Below are 22186 nucleotides of genomic sequence, written 5' to 3' on the forward strand. Positions count from 1 at the left end.
CAAGCATTTAAAATCCAGACATTTTAAATCACATAAGCATCCTGTTTCACTGGATTGCTCTCAGCATGAAGCCTTCAATATTTACATTGTCCTGGTGGTATTCTGTTTCTAGAATGGTCACTGGCGTCACAGGGCAATACCATGACGCAATGGTATCAGATGAGCATTGATGTGGAATGGACATATGATGAATATAGTCATTATGATTTCAGCACATGGGCTTGAAAAAAGCCAGAGTCAAAGCCAGAAAATAATGGTTATACTTCTGACACCTTCCTTTAAATTATGAGGGAGGGCTTTGCTGGTGCTGCTGCTTCCTCACATCACTGAATCTTGCTCTCTAAAAAGATTTAAAATGAAGAGAAATGAAGGATCTTCTCTGCTCCCCTCCCCCTCATTTTTTTTCCCCCAGGTTAGTCTGAGCTTTCTCAATAGCAAGACAAAGACACCTTAACGCAAGTATTCCTGCTTCCATCCTAGGCAGTAGTTATTTATAAAGTCCAGCATGCTGTGTCTGGTTGAGGCTGCCCCATGCTGCTCTGCAGCATCCCGATGTTTACTTGTGCCTATTTCCCTTTATATAGATACTCTTATCCTATGCCAGTACTGCTTTCTGTTTTTAAGATGCAGAGTGAATGGTGATGATGCTCTCTACATATCAAACACAACGCATCCCCTTAGATTTTTCAGTTCCCTGTGCCCCAGGTGCTGTTATTATCAGTCCTGACATTGTTCATTCGATATGATGGGCCTCGTCTTTCCGTTTATCTGTAATGGACAGGAGACTTTGAATCATTTTATCTTCCAAGCACAGCAACACCGTTTCTTTAAAAAGTGACTTTTCTCTTTCTCCATTTCTTGTTTTCTTCCTTGTCTAATATCTTGTGCATTATATTTATCCCCCAGTCTCTTTACTCTGCAACTCCTGTTCCCGTTTGTTTTGTTCTTCCTGTGTATCTACCTTTTTCTCTCTCTCTTCCCCCACCCCTCCTATTTTTGTTCCTGTGCAGGACACTGATCCAGGCTTATTGCAATCAACTAAAAGGTTCCATTGACCTTACCAAGCCTTAGGTTAGGACCAGGTAGCATCTCTCCATCCATACCCATGGCTCGTGCAGAATTTAGTGCCATATCTGAGGTTACCTTGTCCTCATGCCAAGCAGGCTTAAGAGTAAGACAACAAAGAAAACACGTCTTTAGTAAAACTTAATGTCAGGCTTTGAGGTACAAGATTAAAAGCAAGATCTTACAAGTGCAAACAGATTTAAAATACGATTCTATCTTAAACCAAACAAGTCTCCTCTTTAGCTACTTAACCTCTTTCTCATTAGCTCCCTGTGAGGTGTCCCTGACTTCAGAGCAAGGGTTTAATGCTTCCCTTAGAAGTGCAGTTACCTCTGACAGCTTCAGAAGGGGAATCTCAACCTGATCTTTCCATCTGTGGTGTATCAATTTCACATGCCAGGGATCCAGTTTTTAAAGAGCAGTTCTCCTACATGACTACCTGCGTTTAGCCATCTTTAGAGCTAAGGATTGCATGAAATAGGAATATCCTTAGTGGCATATAATGATGGTATTTGAAGCCAGCACTTGCCAACAAATTCACGTAAGGATGAATTTACTCTGTTTGCAACCAGTCACGTGTTTTATCTTTTCTCCAAGGACTGGATGACTTGAATGCTTTGGTTTTATTCATCTTACTGGATTTAGTGGCACTACTGAAGTACATCTGAAGAACAGACTGCTCAAGTGGTTTTTTCCTTGGGCAATAGTGAGTGCTGAACACCTTGCTCTGTATCAATGTGACAATGTTTCTGTCAATTAAGAAAAGTTTAGTTAATAAGGATCAGAGGATCTCTTCTTCCACCAGCTCCATAGCTTCTCTTGAGTTGTTCTACAGATACCTACAGAAATACTACTAGCATCTGCTTGGAGAAGGTCAAATGTGTGTGTTTCATCTTCTTTTGCTGTGCTCCACCTGGTAGCCATGCACTGCCCCAGACACTGCTAATAGTTATCCCATAGGCTGATGCACATCATAGAATGTCCTGGCTGTATAAAGGTAGAAGAGAAGGCAGGGTTATAACAAAAACATCAGGCTTGTGAACAAGAGGAAGTTTAATTGTTTTGCATATAGCTGGATAATGCATCTGTGTTGAGGATATATAACAAATAGCAGAATTACAGGTAATCTCTATAGAGACACAGAGATGGGATTTTCTTTACTTATTGGAATTATTTTTGGCAAATATTTTCATAATTTCCTTTGAGCTGCTACTAGTCTCATCTAAGGTGACAGGTAGTCTTGCTAATGCTGCAGAGGAGAAAAGACAGATAAAACATTTAAAGCAAATATAATAGCTTGGAACTGTGTTGTAAGAAATGCCTTTGGTTTGAGCAGTGAATTTCATTAAATCCTGCCAAACATTCAAAGCCGGTCTCAGCTTCCCAGTCCCTTTATTTGCTATGAGGACTTGAAATCAGCTTAATATTTTACCTTCACCCTTGGTTGCAGAGCATAACGGACAAAACCATTATCTGCGAATGTCATCACTATTAGGAGAGAGACAAGAAAGGAAGGAACAAGGGGGAACAGGGCTGGCAGGGAGCTGGTATCTACAAAAGTAAACAGGCTTTAACAGTATGATGGGAGGGGGGAGCAGGATGGGAAAAATCAGCCTCTCATAATTTAATTAAAAGTTCTGCATCTCCTTAAGAGCTGTGGATACAAGCCACCAGGCTGAGGGCTAATATTTAAAGGTCATTTAAATGAACAGAGATAGATGTTAAGCATTGAAGGGACAAAGCTGAACTTTGTCTCCCAGCTCTTGCCTACATGCAGAGATGTTGCCTTCCTTCCCTGCAGTAAATAAAAGCTTTCAAATTATTGTTTTGGAGTTGGATTACACTTACTAAACTATTACTAAGCAATTGGTAACATCTGTGAACTGCAGGAGGGGAAGATTAGCTTGTCATAGGGTCACCTCTAAGAAAAGTCACAATTTGTGTCAGAGCAACAGAGATGGTACGTTGTATTATGAATAGAGTGAAACATGTCGAAAGAGTGAGGGTGTCATGAATGGCAGAGATGGCAGCTTGCTTGTGGAAACTGTGCTCATGTATGAGTAATGTATTACAGTCCATGGGCCACAGCAGAACCAGATTCTGCAGTAGGAAACACTGGTGCCTTGTCACACCATCTACTGGGCTTTAACGTGTGTTAATAAAGTTGATTAGGAGTTTTTCTTACATGCTTTTCTAACAGATCTTTGGGGTTTTTTTTGTATGTTCTGAAAGAATGAGGAGTTGTTTTACAACGGCTTTTAGTTTAGTCTAAGAAATAGTGAAATAAACATTGAGCGTGGGGCTTGTTTGACATTAATCTTTGTTTACTGAATCCTTTTTAGGAGTAGCTTTCAGTTGTCATGCTTCTACTCCCCTGCATGTTTGGCTTTGTATGTTGGACTCTTCTAGTGTGTACAAGGCATTTTAGCAGAGGGATGTGTGCAGATGGTTGGAGTAGGCATAAACTAGTGTCAATCCCAACAGGAAAGGTGGAGGAAGTAGGGTGGTTGTTTTTTGTGAGCAGTGACAATGTCTGAGAAAAGCATTTCTGTAGATCTGAAATAAGAAGACTTTTTGTATTTCTTCTTGATGTTACATTGAAGTAAGAGAATAAAAGTCCAGCTATCATTCTTTCTCTCAGAATGGAAATTCTGTTATTATTTTCAATTAGTTGTGCTTCCTCATATAACTGTGATGCAGGAAGACAATCACACTCTTATGTCAAGGAAGTGTTTGGGTCTTAGATTTTTACTAGTCTTATTTGGGAGAGATGAGTTTCTGAATGCAACCTAATGATTCTTTATGTGGAGGGGTATCTATTGAAAGGAAACCATGCAAGCACACAAGTTCTTGGCGGAAATACAGCTGCTAATCTCAGTTGAGCAGCTGTTGTCTTGAAGATCAGGAGAGGTGAGCCTAAAGGTAACTTTATCTGAAGAGCCTTCAACAAGCTTAACAGAAGTTGTCGTATTTTCAAGTATATTTTTTTGGCAGAAGCACCACAGCAGCATTTGCTGACTTCCCATGAGTTAGCTATTGCTAATATTTTCTGATTTGCCGAATGGGTAACATGGGAACTATGGATTATGAAGAAAGAAGGGAATTCAAATAAAAGTGAAACTAGAGTAAACTTGGGAACGAATCTTGTGATGTTGCCAGAAACCCCAAGATGGCATCAGAGACCTCGTTTTTCTACATTAAAAATGTATGAAATATTCTTAGTGGCTCTTATTATTTCTTTGTCTTCTATTCTTAACTGATTCTCCATTGTTTATACTTTTTTTCCTAATATACTTTATGATCCTTTTTCTTCAAGCATCATTTGCAAGGCATTGGTAATGTCAAAGATGCTACATGCGACACACTAGCTGCAGTGCAAGGCTCTGCCAATACAACAACAGATCACATCCTCAGGAATACATTTGTACTTTATTTTGTTCTAGGAGGCTGGAACAGCAAAGCTGGATGCGGCTTCATGGCTATAAATTCACCCAACACTTGAGATTTATTCTTTAAAAAAAAATAAATTTAAGCACAAGGCAGCCCAAGTTTACAATACTGCCTGAAGCATTCTAGTGCTGAACTAGATAGTATGGAGATGATGAGGACCTGTCACACACACTCTTCTGCTCAAGGGTTGATTCTTGAATTTTATCAGCACACCACGATGTGAAAATTGTGAATCAAATTATAGCAAATCCTTTGAGGAGAGCGTGAGAAGGTTTTGATGTACACACGGTCACTAACAAAGGAGATTAGTTGGATTTTGCAAAATTGTATAGTGATGTACAGCTCCATACGGTCAAGTATCCTGCACAATCTTTCACTGAGTCAGTAACAGAATATGTTCAAGCCAACTGAGGGAAACATTTTCTCAGTGGAAATCTGGGATCCTTATTTAGCTTTTTATTCAGCCTCTGCAGTGAAGCTAGGTAATTGTTCTACATAATGATGTAGCATGCATCAAGATCTTCTTGATGTGCTTTAGATAGCTGCATTTCTTGTGAGTGGAGAAGCTTAAATGAGATATCCAGCTCATCTCATTTAAGTACATTCATATTTCAGAGTGGTCGAGGAGATTCAAGTGCCTGTCTTCAATTAGAATGAGTAGGAGTTGGATGTACTTGTTTGCTGTGGAGGTTTTGAGAACCCTGTGCTCTATGTAAGCTGGGTGAATTTCATAGATAGAACAGAATTTAGAACATTTCAGAAGACTTTTTGTTTGTAAGTAGTCTTTTGATTTGTACATACTTAGGTAAAGAAAAACTGCATTTATTTTCATGACTGCAACTATGTGAACCTTGGAAGGAAAGGAAATAATAAAGTTCATATACTATAAGCACTTTTGAAATATAACACAGACTGTTGGTTCATTCCAGCCTAACATTCAGAACCTTTATATCTGTGTTCTAACTGATACTCTCTGTCCTTGTGCCAGGGCTTGCCAGAATTGGAAACTTTCTGGAATCAGCTCTTGTTTTGCTGGTTTGTGACATTTTACTTCTGATTTCAGCCACCGTTGTTCATTGAGTGGGGATGATCTGAACAGGCAGTGGTTGACACCCAGTTCCCAGCTCCATCCGACTATTTACCACGCCAAAGGTCTTCTCTATTACCTGCGCAGCATTGGCCGGGCTCCTCTGGTGAGTCTCTTCCAGGACCTTTTATGAGTTACTGTATATGGATTGTTGTATATCTCTTGTTTTAGAGCTAGAGAGATTTGGAAAGCATCATGTACTGTTACACTTTCATTGTGCACAAGTGGTTTAAAAGTCTTGGATGTTTATGGCTTACTGAATCTTATAGTCAACGACTCCAAATTTCAGAATCTCTGTACAGCTGGAGTATAAATGGGAAAATGAATTCCTTAAAGCACTTTAATAGCCTCAAAATACTCAAACTAATCCAAATATTATGAGTAGGTTATTGCTGTCTTCATGGTAATGATAGAAATTCCACAAAGATTTGGTCTGAGTGGACTGTGCAAAAGCCTATGTCGGGAAAACCTGTGCAATTACAAAAACACAGGAAGCAGCGTTCAAAATGTCGGAACTTCCATGCTGCTTTGATGATGGGAAGAAAACAGCTGATTTTGGAGGGTACCATGAGAGACGGGTCTCCTCTCAAAGCTACAACTGGGATAGGGCTGGCATCCATCCCATCTGCTCAATGTTGTTGCCCAGCAGAATGAAAAAAGAGTTCTGAGATCTCAGGAGAAAAACCACAGGGAGGTTCAAATGTTAACGAACAGATGCGGATGCACAGACTGGCAGGTTGGCTGCTGATAGCCACAGTCAGACAGGAAATGTCCAAATACACAAAATTCTCTCTGGGTTTGATCATAAAAGCCCCAGACAATGTGAAAGTTTCTGTGAGCTTCTTTAAAGTGAACTCTTGTGGGCATGTGGTTTTTGGCTAAGGCAGCGGCCCTGAAGTTCAACTCCGCAGCCTGAGGATTATGGAAACTCAATTCACAGTTGTGAATTTGCTCACCAACTTTTTCCTTTGGTTCAGAGCAGTGTAGGATCAGTCTCAGTTTACCCTTGCTATTTGCTGTCTGGCCTGTTTTAGTACAGAACCATCCCTGTCATATCAAGGTGCATAAAGTTGAACACGCACTCGGTGCAAGTTTTCATCGTTGCTGAGTGAAGGGCGATTATTGATCCTATCATCTCCCTCACTCACAGGCTGCATGTCAGACTTAGTAAACTGATTTTTCATTGCCTTTGAAGAGTACATTGATTTTAGTTTATGCATGCTCAAAAATGCTTTTTCCCTCCTCCAGAAGAGAGCTGTTTCTTCTTTCTTTTTTTTTTTTCCCCTTTTTTTTACCTCCAAGATCCCATGGAGCCAAGTTCACTGATAGCCACATGATTTCTTTGAAGTGATTTAATTTTATTTATCCCGAGGATGCGCAAAGAGTTTCTTCAAAGCAAAGAAAAGAAAAGCTACTTGAAGGAGAAAAGGAAAGAACTTTAACGTTAACAGCCTTTCAAACCAAAGCCATTTTAATTGATAAGTTTTATAGACAACAGCCTGCTAAGTGCTTTTTTGTTGTTCTTGCTTCTCTTGTTGGCTCTGGGAACCCTAGTAAGACAAAGGACTGGATGCACTGTGGCATTACAGCCCTCGGCAACATGGGATCTCCTTTGACGGAGTGCAGCAAAGTGGGAGTGTTGGAGACCAGGTGAACTCTTATGGGAATGTGGTTTTTGGCTAAGGCAGCGGCCCTGAAGTTCAACTCTGCAGCCTGAGGATTATGGAAACTCAATTCACAGTTGCGAATTTGCTTACCAACCTTTTCCTTTGGTTCAGAGCAATGTAGGATCAGTCTGGGAGCAGCCAGGTCTGACGGTGAGAGGGAAGCTTCTCTCCCCTTGAATGTTTGTTGTGAGAAACTGCTATGGTTTAGAAGTTATAGTTGACGATACAGTTGCAGCATGCAATGGTGAACCTGCAGCTTGAACAGAGAGTATGAGCTTCAGTGAAGAGCAGGATGCCTTTGAAGGGCAAAGAACTTCCTAGGGACCGGGAGGCACTGAACAGAGTTTACTGCCATTCAAAGGCATTATATCAAGCTTGGAAACAAGCATCTGCCTGCAAGGATGTAGCTCATTGTGAGGAAAAAACCCTAGGCATGTCGATCTCGAATCTCTGAGATTCAAAGTCCTGTCACAATGCTCTTAAGAAAAAAAATGAGACAAAAAAAAATTCAAAATGTTCTGGTTTTCAACAGATTTTCTTGCTTTCCGTTTTCTGTTTTGCTTTTCTTTTATTTCGGAAGATGTCTGGTTCTGTGACTCATGAGGAGGGTGGTTTTTGAGTTGGAAAGCAGTCCTTACCTTTAGGATGATCAATGCTGGCAAATAACTTAAAATAGATAAAAATTTGCATGTGTGTCTTGAGTCATATCCCAGTAAGTGCAAGCCTTGGGTGTTTGGCTGGTTTGTGTATATTAGTGTTCCAGCCATATGGAGGGACAGGCTGGAGAAAAAGGACTGGTTGGTCCTAAGTTTGCTTAGCTTTTACCCAGACATATCCCAGAAAGAATTCTGTGTTGGGTGCTCAAACTACAGAATATAGTTTAGCCTTGGCTGAATGGTGAGGCATAAGCTACCCTGTAGTGTGAAAATAAGGCAGAAGAACGTATCGTAAAGAACAATTGATTATAAATGTTGAGAGTGACTGCGTTATCCAGAAAATTTAATTAAAACGTAGCTCTATGCAGCTTGCAAGTAGAATGAAAGTATATCCAGTAGCACTGACTCTGCTATGGAAGCTGACGACAATCGGTGAAAGATCTCATGACCTGAAACAGCAGCAGTATTACAGAACCTGGATTTGATAATCCTTTACCAATACAGAAGGCTTATTCCAGACCTGTACCTAAGGACTCATCTGCAGGTTTCTTGGGGTGCAGAATTATAGACCTGCTACTTATCGGGCAGCCCAGCGATCTGACTATCTGATCATCCCTGCACGATTTCTGATACGTAAAATAGTATTTTAGGCAAATAATATATTGTGTCTTTTGTGTGTTGGTAATTCTGTAAATTGGCAGGTAATTGATTCCCAATTGAGCTGGGTTCTCTGCCTTGAAATAAGGCAAGAGCTATAAAATCCTCTTTGATATTCATAGGAATAAATTCTAGGTGGTACCTGTGGTTAACCTAAACTAGGACTGTGTTCTGCAGAGAGCTTAGATGAAACATTAGCTGGAAAAGCATCTGTCATTAAGAGAACCAATAAATGCAGCACTTTGGAAGGAGACTTTACAGGGTAACTGCACATGGTTCAGAGTTACTTCAAGTGCAGGGTTTGCATAAGCCCTGAAAAATATGCACACAGCCTGAGGGGGCTGAGTCTCTGGGGTCTGTGCAATGCTGACTTTTTTCTTCTGGGAATGATCCTGGTTGTGGGTTTGCACCGACAAGCAGCTCTTAGGCTGCCCTGTTTGTCCACCTCTTTTCTGCCTTTGCTGGATGGCAAGGGAGTAAGGTAAAGCAGGAGCAGTTGTGGCGGGGTAGGTCACTGTTGATGTGCTTCAGGTGTGGAAAGTGCGTGCTGCAGGGACAGGGGGATGTGCAGACTCAGAGACCTGCAAAGAGAGCTGGAGATGAGTGGTGGTGCAGGAAGGAAAGTTGACAGGCCAGAAACCAAAAGAAGGAACAGTGTATAAGCTATGGAATATGGATAATTGTCCGCCTAATTAGGAGCGGTGAGATGGTTCTTTATGCCTATGTGCCTTAGCCTCTTCGGTACATCAACCTACTGTTTGTCAGAGAAGCTGAAAGACTGCACATGCTCAATTCTCAGGTATTTAAACTCTCCCTGACTTGCTGCAGCTAAACTTAGTTACTGTGTAGCTGGTAAATAAACATACTAGGGTAAATCTTGCCCTAGCAGTTGGTGGAAGAAGCTCATCTACTCCATCTGTTTCTCCCTTCTTGTATATGTATTTATGTAAGAATACGTGGTAGAGTTTTTTAGCCCATGTTTCTCCCACATCTCTCTTTATATTGATCTATAATTCTTCCCCACCTTCCTCTACCCATTTTTTGACTCTGATATAAGCCCTGGAAAACTGTTTCAATGAAATCTTGAAGCTCCGTTCTATTCAGTGGTGAAAACTGATTTAAAATGAACCAATTCCTTCCCTTTAGAAATTCTTGTATTTTCATTGACAGATTTCTGAATATTCCTGATAAAGACATGGAGAATGTATGTAACAGCAGTGTGTATATTGACTTCATATCTCAGAGGGCACCGAGATTGATTATTCTTTAAGACTTCGGTCAATATTTACCTCTTGGGTCATTAAACCGTGATTTTCATTTCTATAGGAGTCAATATCTGCCTATAAAATGCAATCAAAACTTCCGCTAAAACTGGGAATGTGCCTTGTACATAGTTTATATGACAGCTGACATAAGAGAAATGGATTAGATAGATAGATTAGTGTGGAATGAGATTATTTGCCATGAAGATAGGTCATGTTCTGTGCTTGGCTTCCAGGAATTCATGAAAAGATCTGACAGCATTTTGGAATACAACTGCACAATTATATTTACCTGAAAATTATGTAGCACAGGTTTTGAATTTAAAGTCAACAAAGTGATGATTAATTGCTTGGGAAAGCACAGATTTCATATCTCATGAGAATAAAGATGGAGTTTGGGAGTTTAGAAGTAGAAAGAGCCTGACAAATTGCTCTGTTGTATCATAAGTTACCCTGAACCGTCAGGTTCCTGAGTTGCCACGGATTCTTGCACAGGTGTCGTGTTTATTTCTGCTGCAGACAGAAATGCACTAGTCTTGACTCTGGATTGCTGAGATCATGTCAGAATGAATAAATAAAGCAAGATTCAACTGACTAGCAAAGTTTGACACGGGTTATAGGCATGGCCCAGAGCCTAAACTACTCTGAGGAGACCTGAAAAAAATCACACGTTAACATACCCCCATAGTCTTCTAGTGCTTATTATGAAGAACCAAGAAACTTTTTCAATGTTCAGGATATTTTGCCTTTTTACTTTCTCTCCCTAGGTATTCTGTGACTACCACGGACACTCCCAGAAAAAGAACGTGTTTCTTTATGGCTGCAGCATCAAGGAGACCTTGTGGCAAGCAGGCTGCATGGTTGACACAGCAGTTATCACAGAAGATGTTGGCTACAGGGTAGGTTTGCTTTGTTCCTTTCTGCAATTACTGACATTTATGTGCACTTACACAGCTCATTAAGATAAGGCCAGCTCACAAATTTTGGAGGTACGTGTAATATTCCCTTACTCCAGAGAAGTAATAGTCCAGAGAGTTTCAAATAATACAGGATATTGTCATGCATCAGATGTTGATGAGAACGTTGTCAGCAGATGAATCCCTATTTATTTCATTTTAGTAAGATGCTGTGTTATAATCTTTGGCCACGGACTAGTAGGACAGCCAAATCTTTGTGTGTTTTAGAATTTCTAAACATATATACACTTTTGATTTCTTACCCCACCATAATAAGAAAGTAAATAGGAATTTGTCATGGTTTGATGTAGGGGGGGATGTCTGAGTGGCAGAAGCTGCCCATCACACCGGACTCCCATCCCCCTTGGGGCTTGAGCCAATCGGCGCCTCTGCGAATTGCCCTGTTTACGTCGGGACAAAGGAACCGGAAAGGTGTGCCTTTGCCCACGGGCAAGGAGAGGGGAGGCGGTCCCAGCGCCCGGCCGGGCGGTGGCCCAGGCCAGGCCGGTGCCACCTGCTAAGGATGGTGGCGGCGGAGCCGCTTGGGGAACTCGGGGAGAGCTCCGCTCCCACGGTGCCCACCAGGCCGAGTTCACCCAGAGAGGACTGAGATCTGAGAAATGGCCACACAGACACCGGGTCAGTGAAGATGGAACGGGACGAGGTGTGCCGGAGCTGGGTTTCCCTTGCCAGCGGTGGCGAGACGGCAGGCAGCCCCCTTGCAGCCAGGTGGTCCCGGAAGGAGCAGAGACCCACTCACAGCCCATGGAAACCCACGTCGAGAAGAGATACCAGAGCCTGAGTACGGTACGCATCTAAAGTCTGTGAGACAACCCCAGTCGAAGGGGAGATGTTTTGTTTAAAGGAGATGCCTGAGCCTGAGACTATTGTGAATCATGGGCACAGGTTGAGAAGCATTTACGCATTTAAAGTCTATATGACGACCCAGAGCGAGTGGCAACAACTACCTAAGAATCCGTGACTGTGGTAAAGGCTGCAGTGGAGCAATCTGTTGGGGAAGGATTGCATCCTGCGGGTAGGACTCACACTGGAGAAGTTTGTGGATTTTCCTTGTGAGTAGGGGATCCACTGGAGCACGGGATAATGGTGTAAGGACTCCTTCTCCTTTGAGAGAAGCGGCAGTGACAACATGGATTGAACTGACCTGCACTCTCCCATTCCCTGCCCCCCTGCGCCACTGGGGGGAGGAGGTAGAGCGGGGAAGAAAAGGCAAAGGGGAGTGGAGACATGTTGTTTTAAGACCTGGCCTTGTTTTCTTCTTATCTTTTTAAGTAACTGGTTTTGCTTGTCTTTATTCTTTTAAGTAGCTGTTAATAAATAGTTTTACTTTAAGAGAGCTGAGTCTGTTTTGCCCGGGACCGTGGTTGGTGGGTGCTCCCTCTGTTCTTGTCTCGACCCTCAGTCCTTTTATTATATTTTTTCTCCTCTCCACTTTACTGGAGAAGGAGCAACTGTGTGGAGTTTAGTTGTCGGATCGGCCTAAAACCACGACAGAATTACATGATGGTAACTGAGAAGATGACAATGTGCTACTGTCTTACTCAGTTGAACTGCTTCATCACAAGATACTCCTGGACTCACTGAAAATGCCAGGCAATTCAGATCTAACATAGTGGAGTTGTCTTCACAGCAAGTGCGTGGCGTCATAGCTAGGGAAATTTTTCTGGAATTAGAAAGAACAAATACTAAAATAGGTTTTGTTTCTACAAAATGAAGAAACAATGTTTGAATGTCTTATTCATCAAACTGTTCTCTGGATTTCCTGCCCGTCTCTTTTTTTTCTGTCTGTTTAGATTATATTTTTCTCTTAAATGATAAATTTATGTGGGAAAAACGAATCTTATAAGCTCTAATTATAGTCTTAAAAAAAGGTTAATTTCACAAAACATTAATTGTGGCCTTAAACTGATTATAGAGATATAGTTTAGTTCACTCCAACCTGAAAGGGGCTGAAAAGTCTTTTTCAGTGTTTGTCTCTGTACAATTTTTGCTACTTCAGCACAAACACTAATTATCTTCCCATAAGGATGCCACAACTTCCATGTTCCTCTTATGGCATTGTACATGGCATACTGAAACTTTACTGGAAAAAAGTGCTCCAGCGTTTGCTGTGAGGGGTCCCTGTGGCAAACACTATTTCACAAAGAAAGCAGGGAGGCTACTTACCGTCAGGACATCTTTTTCCATGTTTGAATTCAGAGGGCTCGAGAAGGCTGAGGATGGTTTTCCGTTACACAAACAGAATTCAAATGCTGCTTTCAGCATCTGGAGCCTGTCTTGAATCTGCAATGAAGAAAGGCACCAAGGCTGTCCAAGAATACTCTGCAGTGACCTATAAGAAAGATTTTGTTGTTCAAATCCTCTCTTTTGCATAAATCAGGAGATGGGTGCCTGCTGCAGTTCCTGCATATGGGTCACCCTCTTCTTTCTTAGGCTGGGGAAACTGGGTACATAGGAGAAAATGTCTGCAATTGCAAACTGCAGCAGATCATCACCCCTGTCTCAGACCTGCTTCCTTGCACTGTTTCTCTCCTCCTCCTGTAGGTAGTTGGGGATTAATCTGACCTCCATGATTGCTTTTTCTCCCCAGGAGCAGGAATCAAATACCTCAAGAAAATAATTTTTGGAACAGCCTTTGCATCATAGGTCATAGACTCAGCTGTAGCCCTTGGCAATACAGGGGAGTAAGAGTCTTCACTACCTTCTAATATTTGGTGGCCTTGGGTGACTTGCACAGCATTGGCATCACAAATCCCAGCGTGAAGATTTGTCCTTTTGGTAGCCACTTCAGGCCCCTTTGATAGCAATCTCTGCAGGGACATCAGTAGAGAGGTATAATTCCATTCTCTCATAATGAGGTTGGAGGTTTATGGACAGGGTCTTGTGTGCAGGGAGTAGCTTCCTTTGCTGTTGTGCATGCAAAATCCAGCTGTGCATAAGAAAGGGAACACAGTCACAGTGCTGCACCATCATAAAAGCATCCTTTAAAAAGGTGTTTTCACCCTTTCAAAAGACACTACTGAAAGGTAATTAATGAGAAGAATAAGTAGAGAAGAAAGAACCATTAGTGTGAAATCCAGTGAGCGCTAGTAAAATGAAAAGAATATTAAATTCAGATTTGCTAATGCTCCTAAATGAGTCCTGCTTACAGAGACATTACTGTTACCTGCCAGCATTTTTATTTAATTAAATGTAAAAGATTGATTATGCATATAATTTCAATTGTTTTAAAAAGCTAAACTGGATTAGAGATCTGATTACTGTGTTTGATAGTGTATATTTACGAAAAATCTATGTGTTGGTTCAGATAAGGGCAGAATGAAAACTACTTGAACCTTCGCATGCAGTTTAACTAGATCTTATGATTGTGCTGAGGCTTATAAACATCTGGTTGATATGGCGCTGCTGAATTTTTCTAATTCGTGTTCAACCCAAATCCAGGAAAACCAAAAAGCACTGCATGAAAGCACACTATTTTGTGATCCCCATGCAGCAAATAGCACTTTGAAGGCAATCCTGAAACATTGGATCCTTAGTCTACAGCAAACAGTCAGTTTTAAAGACTCCTCTGTTCAGTATGCCCACAGGAAAGAGGGCGCCGTAGCTCTTAGCACACTGGAAATCTTCATTTAAGAGTGAGGCTTGTGGTGATTTCATATTTAAAATGAAATCTCTTACTTTGTTCCAGTTTTCTCCACCTCATTTTTTTTATCTGAAAAAGGGATCTTGCAGATCTTTAGATCTGTACCTTACTGAACTGGTAAAGTCCATTGATAGCTGTAGCCAGAATATACTGAAAAATGAAACTTACTTTTTTGTTACAGAGGTGTGTGCAGTTAAGCTGTTTGCAGGAGTTATTGCAAAACAGTTTAGGCCAAAGATTTATCATTCACATCAAACACGTTTTAGGAAAATACATTCTTTCACTTTGAGTGCAACCAAATATTCCCATACAGTGCTATGAAGTAAAACTCAACAGAACAGAACTACAATTGCTCAGAGTCAGTCAGTCAAACTGATTGTTGTTGAAAATGGAAATTAGCTGGCTGGCTTTCACCACCTAAACTGAATGAAATTCAAGGGTAAATTCCATTAGCAATAAGCAGGGACTCTTTCTATATGATTCCAGTCAGTTCAGGTGTTTAAGCAACCTGTCATCAAAGAAATAATGAATGTTCTCATTTTGCTTCCTCTTCTTTGGATTGATCAAATGGTCTTTTGGCATGGCTATGTTGTGGTTAGTATACCACCATTAAAACTCAGAGACACATGTACACTCGTGCATGCATGTGTGTGTGTGTACCTAAGGTCCAGTTTCTACATAGAGCACACCTGGTGTTAACGTTTCCAGAATAATTTTTTATAGAGTGTAAAAGTAACACATTTAGCAGTCTGTGATGACTAAGTAAGTGTTGCCTCTGCACTGATGGAAATATTTGATAGTGCGGTGTATTAGGAGTGTTTATAGATTTTGTTGTTGGGAAATATGATTTCTAGAATAAAATCACTCAGGGCTAAGATGTACTTTTTACTGGGTTTTCATGATTACTTTTTACTGTGATTCTCTAAATGAAGTGTATAAAATATATCATTTGGACTCAGATGAGAATATTTCGGTTTGTTTCACAATACAAATTTTTTGAATGTTGAGTTCTATTTTCATATAATTACGTGCAACCTTCCGTGAGAATACACATCCCTTTTCTCTGCTCTGTGCTAGGTTCAGACAAAACTCCTCCCATAGCTGAATCCCTTGTCAAATTGTGGATGCATGATGAGAGGACATACAGTATAGCTGGGGAGGGGAGAATGGGAATATCAGGTACTGAAATATGGTCACAACCCTTTCAGCATCAAAATGGGAAAGTGTAGGTTAATGTCGAAGCAGCTCGAAAACAGAACTCTCTGACTTCAGCAGTCCCAAACTATTGGGCGTGAAAATGACCTTGAATGAGAAATACCAAGTGTACTGGTTATTTTGCATTTTAGCCTTTAGGATGAAATAAATGTTAGAATCTGAGGATTTCACACAGGATGGACATAATACAGTGACTGGAGCTCTCAGTAATAGTATCTACAGAAAGATCTGATAATATACACATTAAAAACCACAGGTGTTTCTGTTTATGCATGTATGATATAAACATATGCACATCTGTTCAATTAATTTTCTCATCATTGTTGATATTTTTCTCATAGACTCTTCCTAAAATCCTGGATAAAGTGGCCCCTGCATTTGTCATGAACAGCTGCAGCTTCCTGGTGGAGAAGTCCCGGGAGTCGACAGCCCGGGTGGTGGTATGGAAGGAAATGGGTGTGTTGAGGAGCTACACTATGGAAAGCACGTACAGCGGCTGCAGCCATGGACTCTACAAAGTGAGTAAATCTTTCAAATAACCCTGTGCTACCCTCCTCCTAATGTACATCTCATGAGCTTGGAAGGGCAAAGCGAAGAGGACAGCCATTGTCTTGATGTTTAGCATTGTCTGCTCTCTCCAGACCCGTGTGGCCATGCTTCTGAGTATCTCCTCAGTGGAATCTTTCCATGAGGCCTCACTGTTTTTCCTTCCATGGCAGGAAAGTAGAGTGATTGCTCTGAGGTTTCATTCAGCACAAAAAGAAATTCCAATCTAGAGCCAAAAGCGTTGAGCTGAACAAAGGAGTGTTTTTGAGATGATACAGGGCACTTATCCTTATGAGAGCGTTCACAGTGTTGTAAAAAACGTATTGGTAGGTGATATGGACATCTTGAGCCTAGTTCTAAGGTAATTAACTTGAATAGTAGTGGCACCAAGCTCTTTGGTACAGGCTAGCTACCTGAGCATTCACCTGGCTAAATTTAAGAGCCTGCACTAAGAATCCTGTGTTTGGAGTTGCCTGTTACTGACAGCCAAAGGTAGCTAATCTAAGATTAGTTTGGACAGCTGTCCATGAGCTCAAGGTATGCCTGTGACTGTGATCTAGACAGGCCTGAATTCGATGTCAAATGAGGTTCCAGTGTTAGTAGGAAGGGCTGTAATTGTACGGAATGCATCAGAGACATTAGTCTATGAGATCTCCTGGCGCTTTTTAAGTACACAGAATGAATTCTGGTAATTGCATTTGAGTGATTCTAATTCTTCATTCACTCAAATGGTGCATTCTTTCTCTTGTTCCTTTCTCACACCTGTTGCCTTTCAATGAAAGGTTTCCGTATTCCACCTCATTTCTCCCGCTAGGGAGCAATCCTTATCTATACAGCATTAATAAGCAGTTAAGGATCCTAAAAGACCCTTAAGGAAAGAGCCATTATTACAAATAACAATTAATTAATAAGACATTCAAATGATTATCTTTGGAAGCTCTATACTAATCCTTTTACCTCTCCGTAGAATGTAGCCAGGAAGTGCTCAGCTGCTGTTTTAACTACGCTCTGCTATACACACATCAATTCCAAGACAGGAAAGGCAGAAGAAAAAAACCCAGCAGTTTAAAGAAAGAGAATATAATTGCCCTGGGCATTACATCTAACACTCCCTACTCCTGAGAAGTGCTAATGGTTTTTTAATAGGCACCACAGGTCAAGACAGTGGTTTTGAATCTTTTTTAGGCAGTGGGGAAAAATCTACCTCAACTGGAGTCAATGACAAAATTCCTAGTGATCTCCACAGAGGAGGATTTAACTGTAGCTACAGTAAGACCTAAAACCAGTGACACATCAGATTATATCAATATCTAATGATTTGTTCTCCTTCAGCATCTCTGAGGTCTTTAACCCAAATTTGCTTAATTTGTGCCTTTAGACGCTTGAAATAGTAGGAAGAGAACATTAAATGCCCCATTCAGGTGTTGCGTTTAAGCACTGTGCCATCTGCAGGGGTCATGTATTATATAGTAGAGGCATCAAAAATAAGCAGAAAGACCTAATGCAGATGGTTCAGGATTCTTTTTTTAAATAAATCCTTTAAAATGTGTGAAACTATTTTCTACATTCTTTCTTGTGCTCTTTTTCCTCACTGATCAGGACCCACAGGCAGCCACTGAGGACAAAAGCAAGTTGACGTATGAGGGCTTGTCACTGGTGACAGAAGCCAATGTTCTCATGGCCCATGGGGAAGTCTGTAAGCTGTGAAACAGTTTTGAAATTTCCGTTCTGAACGCCCTGAAAAGCTGAGCCAGAATTGAATCATTAGGTTATTTTTATGAGATCACGAATCCGTTTTTTTTTTCCCTTTGTTTACAATTATCATTCATCTCAAAGATGGAAGATACACAAATATTCCCATAAGAGGGCATTTCTCATCATTGCTTCATCATAAGGATAATACAAACACTTTTTGCAGTTTCTTTGATTCAGGCAGCTTTAAAGTATTTCCACTCATTTTTTCCAAGTACAATAAGTACCCAACTTGTTAGTATCAAAATGGAAAATAATTTCTTACGTTGACATTTATGCTGGAGCTACCTATAAATACTTCAACTATCTCTTTCAAATAATTGATATTGATAGGCTATTTGCTCTTCCTTTTACCAGTCTTTAGAGTTGACTCTTGCTTGCTTGTTTGCTTGTTCTTAGAAGTGGATTATTTAGGGTAGACTTGACAGGCTGACCTGAAGATTTCGTTGCATAATACCATTTAATACTCAGCTTCCATCTATCAAGCCAAAACTACTTCATTTGTATCTGGAAGCTCTGAAATTATTTCTGTAAACTGGAAATTAATCACAAAAGAGGTCACATTTTTCTAGAGGCTTCAACCTGACTTCTTCACTCTTGGACCTCCAACTTGATGTGTATGTAAACAATAGAGTGAGACTAATGCTCAGGCAGGAGATGTCAGCATCCTATATTTAGAGCTTTCTGATATTTGGATTAGTAGATTTGTGGTTTAGTGTGAATAGAATCAATTTCATAATTGCATAGGATTGATCTCCCTGTAGGAATATATCCAGAATCTCCCCTGGACAAGCACGCCCTTCTGTTTTTGATACTTTTATGCCTTGAAGTACAGTACAAACAGCAGGTAAAATTTAAAATGTCTCGTTATGTACATGCTTTGCTGTACATGAGCACAGCTACGATGATTGGAGTTGCATAGACACATCTGATACGGATTGTGCAAAGGATTTAGGAAGAGCAAGAAGGCCTTATAGAGGCTGCAAGAGGTTAAAATATTAATTGCACACGGCTGGTATGTGTGCCCCCTCTCACCACAGAGTAACATTGAGGAAGGACTGAGGAAAACCAGAACCTAGTTTTTCTGAAGGAGAGTCCAGAAAAGATGCTGCTAAGAGTTTTTTCCAAGGAATGCGTGTGGTCTGTCTTGGATTGAAACATAGCTTTAGTTTTTAAAACAGTTTAGTGAGTGAAAGGTAAGGCAGGAATTCTGTGCTATTGATATGTAAATGAGAAAGAGTAGTGACCCCAGCCTCATTTAAAAGTCATTTGATTTCAAACGGGGAGGAGAGCGGGAATGAAAGGAGAAGAGATGGTTTGTCTCTGAATCTCCCTGTCTGTGTGATCAATGGAAACACAATAAGCCAACTACCCTTAAGGAAGCAAAACATAAAACTAAAGAAACTATTGATCTTATCTAAGGTTTTGTTCAACTAAAGAAGAAGAAAAGAAGGGGGGAAAATATCCAAACTCTTTTTCATTTTGTCTGGATTGCTCAATTCAGTCTTAGAGGAGCAGTGTCTCCATTTGAAAGTTGCTAAAAACAAAGCAGCCAGTTTCCGCAGGGAATTCTACCTCCTGCTCCTGCCAGTTTACAGCCCCATGGTCAAAACAGAAAACAACAAAAAAACAAAAGAAGAAACTGCTTATCATTTCTCTTCTCCTGTGAAGGCAGTCTGCATTGTTCCCTCTTTGGAACTTTTACCCCTCCAGCTTACCATGTGATTTCCATTGCTGCCTCCCTTTTATGGGATGTAGAGCCCCTCTCCTCTTTGGTTTTTAGAAGACTGAAATGCAAGACTGTGCTGTAAGAAGTCCTACTGAGTACAGGTACAATCATGGCCCCAGAAGAATCAAATCTCCAGTCACACATATTGACGTTTTCCTGAGGTTGTGTGATTAATTTTTAACCCTCCCTATCTCTTTGCTGTTACCTGTTCTATGGTGTTACGCTGTTTCACCATTCTTCTTGACTCCTTGTTACCTGGCCTACTAATTAAGACCCTTCTGTAGCGTATTGCACTGTGCTGTTACTCTCATTGCTGCATCTCTCATCCTACAAGTTAGTATCTTTTGTGCTGTGGTGTACAGCTGAGGTCCAAACCATATGTCTTGGTAATCTAGCAAATCTCAAAAATTCAGCTTTATGCTCTGTGAGTACATGCCATGTTGGAAAAGCATTTTCCTTGGCGTGTTGTGCCTGGTGGAGGAGATGTAGTTTTAATGGAAATAGATTTTTAGCTTCTTGTAACAAAGGGATTATAAACAACAAGGAATAACAAATTAGTTTTAAAATTATTGCAGATATCTTGACTGTGCCCTTTAAAGGAGATTTTACTAGTGATATGGATCCCTCTTTGAAGAAAGCTTTTTGGAGAGCTGAGAAAAAAGTGGTTTTTTTTCTGTCCAGTCTAATGCCTCTAAGTCAGAGGAACTGAATGCCCCAAATTTTTTCGATGAACTGCGTTAGAGGAAAAAGCCATCGCTTTGCAGAGATACTGAAAGCAGAGCAAGCAGCACCAAGCAGTGCGGTCACAGGGTTCATAAGGCTTTTTTGATAGTCATTCAAAATGTCTTTGTTGAACAAAAGTGGTGTGAGTTAGTCTAACAAGTTGAAAGGTCTGCTGTTACCTGTCCCTTTTAACCTGGCTGGCATGGGCTGAATTGTTTAAAATGAGCGATGAACCAGTGATTTGCCGTGGAAGTGTGGCTGAACTAAAGCAATGTGCTAAGTTGAAAGCGTTCAAGTCCACCTTCAGCAGGTGAACTTCTCTGGTTTGGCCTCTTTCTGTACAAATTAACCAAATTCTTACTAATATATGATTTGTCCATTGAATTGCACCACTATTTCTTTATAGTTATCTGCAGGCAATGAAATATTTCTTCATTTTCCTTACTTATTGGAGATTACTTACCAGATTTCTATGAGGAATTTTTAGGTATGCTTTATTCATAAGCAGTTTATTACAGTTAATAGTCAGAAATCGAGTTGTTTGGATGGAGTTTGCAGGTCACATGATATTGCTTCTGTTCTCCAGTAAGATGTATATTGTTCTTGTAATTGGAAGTCTGGTGCACAAACTTAGAAATAATTTTGATTTGGCCTCTTGCCAGTATTCAGCCACCAGCAAAAATGGTTTCAGCAATATTCTTGCCATAAAGCATGTTTGATAAGTACTTGTAAAAAGGAAAAGTAAAGAAATAGGATATAGTCTATGCTTTCTGGTGTACGTTTCTGGAAAGTGCTTACATGATCTTTGCAAGTCTGACAGGCTTTTCCTCGTTTCTGATTTCTTTTGTCCCCCAGAGCTTATACTTTTCCTAGGTATAGGTAAGTCTCAAAAGCATTCGAAAGTTTCTTTTCAAAAAAATCATCTCTAAAAGGTGCGTGTTTAGCTGACCCTCTGTGCTCTGGGGATTTCATTCAAAAGCAGATGCTAAGAATAAGAAAGCATGATTTTCTTTCTGATAGTTCTGCTTCCAGTTCTGGTCCAAAATGGCTCAAATTGGAAGCAGCTGTAACAGCAAGAAAAGTATAGAAAAAAATAGTAATTTAAGGACTGAAGGCTCAAATTAAGAGTTTTGTTTGTTCTGTTTCCTTAAGTTGTTATCCAAGGCAAAAGTTTGCATTATATTTGCTTCATTTTCCTGCTGCTTTTATTTCCACCAACTGCTTGAACTAATTGATTGATGTTTCAATTTGTAAGATACTTTAATTGTACCTTTTAGGCTTGTGGACTTCACTTGATAAAACTATGTAAGGGTTAATGGCGTTTAGGAAGTGGGGGAAGGCATGTGGAGGAAGAAGAGAGAAAGGATTTCTGAGCAAACAAATTAGGAGATACTGGGTGTTTGTATTTCTTGGAGACTTGTAGATTCTTGTATGAAGGGCTGCAGGGTTTTTGCTCATTAGGTGTTTTTTTTTGTTGTTTGGTTTGTTTGTTTTAATTATTTGACAGAATGCTAAGAAATCACACGCTTAACTGTACTCAAATCTGGTTCATGCCACATTAAACAACAGGAATTTGAAAGTGTGCTGACTTTGGCCCTCTCAGATTGTTTGGAAAAGCAACCTCCCAAATTGGGAGAACTTTGTAGGGATTCTTTGGCCCTTATATCTCCAGGAAAACTGGAGTTTGTCAGTAGAATTGTCCTGGCTGGTCTTGTCTGTCTTGATGGGTAATGAGGGAGTTGTATTAAGGCAAGTGT

At 40.4% G+C, this 22186-nt stretch overlaps 1 protein-coding gene across 1 annotated transcript in view; it reads left to right on the top strand.

Annotated features, from left to right (window-relative positions):
• Positions 1–22186, top strand: part of AGBL1 (AGBL carboxypeptidase 1) — a 275673-nt gene that overhangs the window by 131552 nt on the left and 121935 nt on the right. Inside the window, exons 19-21 of the mRNA XM_086620561.1 lie at positions 5579–5708; positions 10612–10743; positions 16021–16197. Of these exons, the coding sequence (XP_086476687.1) occupies positions 5579–5708; positions 10612–10743; positions 16021–16197 (439 nt within the window). The remainder of the gene's footprint in view (positions 1–5578; positions 5709–10611; positions 10744–16020; positions 16198–22186) is intronic.

Source organism: Tauraco erythrolophus, chromosome 14 (assembly GCF_009769465.1).
Source record: "Tauraco erythrolophus isolate bTauEry1 chromosome 14, bTauEry1.pri, whole genome shotgun sequence".
In the NCBI taxonomy this organism is placed as follows: Eukaryota; Metazoa; Chordata; class Aves; order Musophagiformes; family Musophagidae; genus Tauraco; species Tauraco erythrolophus.